The sequence below is a fragment of the Bos mutus genome, chromosome 27 (assembly GCF_027580195.1).
Source record: "Bos mutus isolate GX-2022 chromosome 27, NWIPB_WYAK_1.1, whole genome shotgun sequence".
In the NCBI taxonomy this organism is placed as follows: Eukaryota; Metazoa; Chordata; class Mammalia; order Artiodactyla; family Bovidae; genus Bos; species Bos mutus.
Genome location: NC_091643.1, coordinates 25,411,937 through 25,417,936, shown reverse-complemented (window position 1 = coordinate 25,417,936; position 6,000 = coordinate 25,411,937). Strand labels below are relative to the sequence as shown.

The following is a 6,000-nucleotide window of genomic DNA, read 5'->3' as shown; positions in this document are numbered from 1 at the left end:
GCAATGGCAGCCCACTCTAGTACTCTCGCCTGGAAAATCCCATGGATGGAGGAGCCTGGTAGGCTGCAGTCCATGGGATCACTAAGAGTTGGACACGACTGGGTGACTTTACTTTTACTTTTCATTTCCATGCATTGGAGAAGGAAATGGCAACCCACTCCAGTGTTCTTGCCTGGAGAATCCCAGGGACGGCGGAGCTTGGTGGGCTGCCGTCTATGGGGTCACACAGAGTCGGACACGACTGAAGTGACTTAGCAGCAGCAGCAGCAGCCGTGTTGGTATAATTATTTTAAGCCATTTAAATGGCCTACCTACAAAGCAAAGTTGATATTCCATTCACACGTAAACTTTCTGAAAGTTTTCCAGTACCGATGATAATTCTATAATGTATGACTCCTATTAGGCACTTTGAGAGGTTTTATGGCTCTGTGATTTATTTACTTATGGAAGTGTTGATGAGATTAATTTCTTGGCCTGTACTGATATAGCAGACGGCATAAGATCAATGGAGGTTTGGTAACCAGCAAAGATTTTCAAGGTTTATATGTGACATTTTTCAGAAAGACGTTATTTAGTTCACAAATATACATAGAAGCAAAGTACTACATTTCTTGATTTGAGAGCAAGTATATTTATTTTATGATAACATAACAATGTAAGACAGGTCACTTTACAGTTATTTTTTATAATAAGAACAACAGACTACAACTTAAGTTAAATGAAATTCTTAGTATGAAACGATTTTTAGCAGACCATTAACCTTTTATCATAGTCTCCTGTAAACAGTATGATACTAAAATTTTATGAATAGCTTCATCTTTCCAAAGAATAATTTGCAGAAGATACTGAGAACTGCATACATGTACTTAGTACAGTACTATTTTCAAAGCATTTAAAATTTCTTAAATTGATGTAAACAATAGTCCAGTGAGATATTTTTACCTCCCATTTTATAGATGATAAAGTTCAAGAGTGATAACATGGAGAATCACCATAGTTTACTACTCTTTCCCATTTCAATTGATCAGAATACTTTATTTATTTGCAGTTTAATATTATGCTGCAGTTTTAGATGAATATCATTGTGATAAGCAATAATGAGTAAAGTTTGCATAGGCAGTATTCCTTGGGAGAATGGCAGAATTATTAATAATCATTAATAATCTTAATGAGCTAATTCAGTTTTAATCTTTATTGATAGGACTGTTCTAAATATCAATTTTTCCATGTATGCAAGGTAACTTAGGTTATAATCAAAGATAAAAATAAGTTGCATTATTTCCATTATTATAATTTTCCATTAGTTCCATAAATTCTTTGCATATTTTCCATTATTTCTCCATTATTTTAGATAGTAAATAATATTGAGGACATTCAGTGTAAGGTAAAATAAAGCTGGGCATGTTAAATGAGAAGGTATTTTCATGTAGTCAATCACAACCTTCAAAGCAGGTGAAATTAAATTATACTATATGAAATCCTAACACTTATGAGTCATATATTTCTATATCAATCTAATAAATAAGTCAGATAAAGAATATAAAAAGTCTACCAAATGCACTGTCAATGCTAACAGCGTTTTCTTGGAAATAATAATAATACTTTTATAAATAGGCTGATGCAGAACTATCAATTTCACATTTAATAACGTACAAAACCAAAGTCAGTATTTCTTATTTTCCTGTGCAAAGCAAGGTAATAGTTGGAGTGTGTGCAATTTATATTTAATACATTCTAGAAAAGAAGATAAATTAACCTATCTTCCACATACAGTATATAAATTAAATCCATTGTTCTATTTTTGTATAGTATCCTTTTATAAACTACACTCTTTAAATTGAACAGATTTCCAATAAATAGTATTGAGTTATTTTCTCCATGTGAATATTGAATTTTGTTGTTTTTCAAAAGAAAGTTTTTCTTTTATTTTTAAAGACATTTAAAAATAATGAATTATATTTAAATTATTCATCATTACTGCCTGTTGGGCTCACTATTCCATGTGGTCCTTTCACAAGAAACAAAACATTAACTTCTACCTAATATATACATCAGTCTTCTAAACCATTTTATATTAGTCTTTATAGTATTCATTTTGACACTACAGACATATAATAACAATATGCAATAAGTTACAGTGCCATAAGATACTAATTTTATTAGTGTTATTAACATGTACCATCTGCTGTCGGAGCTGCACCGTGTTTAAAACAATAATGGCAATAACAGTGACTACTGCTACAAGAACTACCACTGTTTCCACCATCAATGTATGACTTTTTGAGAAAAAAAGATCTACATTTTAAATTTGTTCACTGTACACATAAAAGAATACCAGATATTCTGTTGACCTTGGTAAATGAACAAAAACTTAAAAAAAAACTTTATATGATTCAAACAATAATGCTAATTAAGTACTTTTAAAAGTTAAAAGTACAATGTAAACCATCATATTGTACAGTAGCTTAATTTCTACTTGTGTTTCAAAATTATTTCAGTGTAATTAAAAACCTGGTAAGTAATGGAGATCTATTAATGATTCTAAGGGCCCTAAGATAAATCTCAAGGAATATTCACTTTCTGAAAATAAGTTCACAGTCCAAAACCAAAGGGAATATGTTGCTGTTCATTTTTAAGTTATCTAGATCCCAGGAGTCATACATTATTCAAAAATGAGACAAATTTCTAATAAATTAAAAAAACATTTAAAGTACATTCCTATATAGTCACTGGAAGAATCTATACATTTATGAAGGGAATGAAAAAGTGCAGAGTTCAGTAAGTCAACACAGAAGCTCAACATAACACGCAACGTCTGTAATTAGTAAGAAGATGCATCTTATGTGTCTTATGTTCAAGAATTCAGTTCAAATTATATAATTAAAAATTATAATTAGTATTTCACCTTTTCCTTCATTTCTATGAGTTCTGATTTCAGGTTTGCTTCCGCCCTCTGAAATGTTTGCTTCTTGCATTTTCAAGTAGATAATAATCCTTTAAACTCTGCTGTAGCAGTATCTAATTAAAAAAATATGTAATAACATAAAAGTAACATTTATTTAGGATGAAATTCGGACATGATGGCATTGATCAGTTATTATAATAATGACAAGAAACAGTAAGGGGCATAATAAAAACACCCAACAGATAATATAAGAATCAGACTTATAAACTATTTCCTTTAACTTAAAAGTTGAATGTTTTACTAACTTATCTAATCCTCAATCTTACAAAGTTCTAGAATCTATGTAGTCATTTTTAGCTATGGTTCTATATTCTACTACACAGAATCAATGATGTTAACGGGACATTATTTTAAGTTGGTTAGATACACTATCTATAGGAACATATAAATAGTACAATCCTACTGCTTTTTAAAAAAGTGTTTAGTTTAAGTTTTTATAGTAAGGGCGATATAAAGTTCCCAGAGATTAGGAAGACCTGACTTCTGTTAGCTCAATCATGACAGTTACCACCTTAGCTAAGTAAATAAGCCTGGTGGTGCTGCTGCTGCTAAGTCGCTTCAGTCGTGTCCGACTCTGTGCGACCCCATAGACTGCAGCCCACCAGGCTCCCCAGTCCCTGGGATTCTCCAAGCAAGAATACTGGAGTGGGTTGCCATTTCCTTCTCCAATACACGAAAGTGAAAAGTGAAAGTGAAGTCGCTCAGTCGTGTCCGACTCTTAGCGACCCCATGGACTGCAGCCTACCAAGCTCCTCTGTCCATGGCATTTTCCAGGCAAGAGTACTGGAGTGGGGTGCCATTGCCTTCTCCGAAGTAAATAAGCCTACTTATCACTAAACATTTTAGACCAGCAATCCCCTAATTGAGTTCCATAAAACATTAGGCTTCAAAGCTTTGCGAAATATCGAATACTGCTGTTTTCTTTCGAGAAGGCAATGGCACCCCACTCCAGTACTCTTGCCTGGAAAATCCCATGGACGGAGGAGCCTGGTAGGCTGCAGTCCATGGGGCTGCTAAGAGTTGGGAATGACTGAGCGACTTCACTTTCACTTTTCACTTTCATGCATTGGAGAAGGAAATGGCAACCCACTCCAGTGTTCTTGCCTGGAGAATCCCAGGGATGGCGGAGCCTGGTGGGTTGCCGTCTATGGGGTCACACAGAGTCGGACACGACTGAAGCGACTTAGCAGCAGCAGCAGCTGTTTTCTTTTAGGGAGACAAATCAATAGTGGCATGTTAAGATCTTAGTCCTATTTAAGTAATGTATTTAATCATGTTTATTATGATTGTTTATGTTTCTCATAGTTATTTCTAAATAGCTTTTGGTCTTTTAAGTAACATATACTGATATTCTATGCATATGGACCTCATTGGTAATGACGCTATAGACAAATACAAATGCTTTAAGCTTGAGAAAAATAGGAAAAAACAGATATTTGCAAGCATGTAAACGAGCAACACTTTCATTTCCGAGAACTAATCAGCACTCACAACTGACCAAAATTTTATAGTTGACTTTTTAAAGAAAAAAGAAAAAAACTGAAAGAAAAAAGGAAAACCAAATCTCTCATTTTGGAGATCATCAGCAAGTTTAAGGTATTTCTTTGGGTTGATACAAACTGAACAAATCTCCTGTATCTTTCTCAACTATTTCATTCTCTGGTGATAGTGCAGTAAATAATAGCTAAAATGGTTTCGTCATCACATAGAATGAGGTTCAAATCCTGTTTTGCAGCTGAGTAGCAAGTTATCTTGGGTAACTGACTCACCAAGTCTCTCTTTTCTCTGCTGTTAAATGGGATTTCTGTCTGTAAGGATGAAATGAGATACTGCATGTAGAAGAACACCTAGAATAGCGCCAGGCACCCAAAATAACTCAACAAAAATCAGTTGTTATTATTGTAGCAGATGTTTGGACTCATGATTCTAAAAAACAGTAAAAGATATCCCTTAGAGGCTGATGATCCTTGATTTTACAAATACAATCTGGATTCATTCTACTGTACCTGCTCAGATACAAAACTGCAGGTTAAACAGAAAACTTTTCAGTCAAGACACTCCATGAGAATTTCAGCTGGATGAGTATTCCAGTTCATTTTTAGATCACAACTTAATAGTGGCAAACTAATGCTTTGTTATAACAACTATTCTTGAATTATAGTCCAAAATGAAATCCTTAAAAGACTGACACTGAAATTGAGTCAGTGACCTAAGATTTAAAAAGAAATTATAATTCCATTTCTTTTAGCTATTTCCTAAATGTTATAATAGAAAAATAAATGACCCCTTTTTTTTATTGTTACTGAGCAAATTTTGACAAATAGAGGTGCTAACATACTTATCTGCTATGAAGTTCCTTCTTCAGACAGGATTTGAAAGTGGGATACTTCTGAACTGTTTTATAACCCTGTAGAACAGAGGATTAAAAGTAAAGTATAAATAAAATATGGAGTCATAGATATGCCATAAATAAAGCAAAAATAAAAATGCATAACACCTGATAGAGGAAGACAGTGCTAGGGGTTTATAGCATATACATAATTTATGTGTTAATTTGATCTTGCTACTCTAAAATATTTGAGGAAAAAAATGATTTTCACTTGACTTGTGCCACCAATGTGAATGTTAACAACTAACCACTAGGTGGCAGTTAAATACACAGTATCTTTATCAAGGCAGTTTGGACAAAAACATTGTCTATGATGAATCTTGATTTTTTGTACATATATTTTTTTCTCTTTTTAAATGTATAATACTCAGAGATATTCTTACCAAAGAAGGAAGACTGAATATTCTAGCTGAATAGAAAACAGTTTTTTTTTCTTTTTCTATTTGTGGCACCATTTCACTCTTTAAAATATATTTTTGAGATAAAAACCATTGAATTTCTTGAAATTATTTCACAGTGTGAGATGTGAACAGGAACAAACAGTTCAACAAACAAAAAAACACTTTTTACCTATTTTCCATATAAAAAGTACTGAATATGCAGTGACTTAAGAACCTCATGTTGCCTAGTGGAAATCTGCATCATA

At 33.1% G+C, this 6,000-nt stretch overlaps 1 protein-coding gene across 6 annotated transcripts in view; it reads right to left on the bottom strand.

Moving 5' to 3' along the window:
• Positions 1-607: 607 nt before the first annotated feature.
• MICU3 (mitochondrial calcium uptake family member 3) overlaps positions 608-6,000 on the bottom strand; it is a 93,231-nt gene continuing 87,838 nt past the window's right edge. For 5 of the 6 annotated variants that reach the window (XM_070364354.1, XM_070364356.1, XM_070364351.1 and 2 more), the window contains 2 exons: positions 5,304-5,372; positions 608-3,018 (listed from right to left, as the gene is read on the bottom strand). In XM_070364354.1, coding sequence (XP_070220455.1) covers positions 5,304-5,372 — 69 coding nt within the window. In that variant the 3' untranslated portion in view covers positions 608-3,018. Of the gene's footprint in view, positions 3,019-4,734; positions 4,774-5,303; positions 5,373-6,000 lie in introns of all 6 variants that reach the window. The other variant, XM_070364352.1, reaches the window with a different exon arrangement.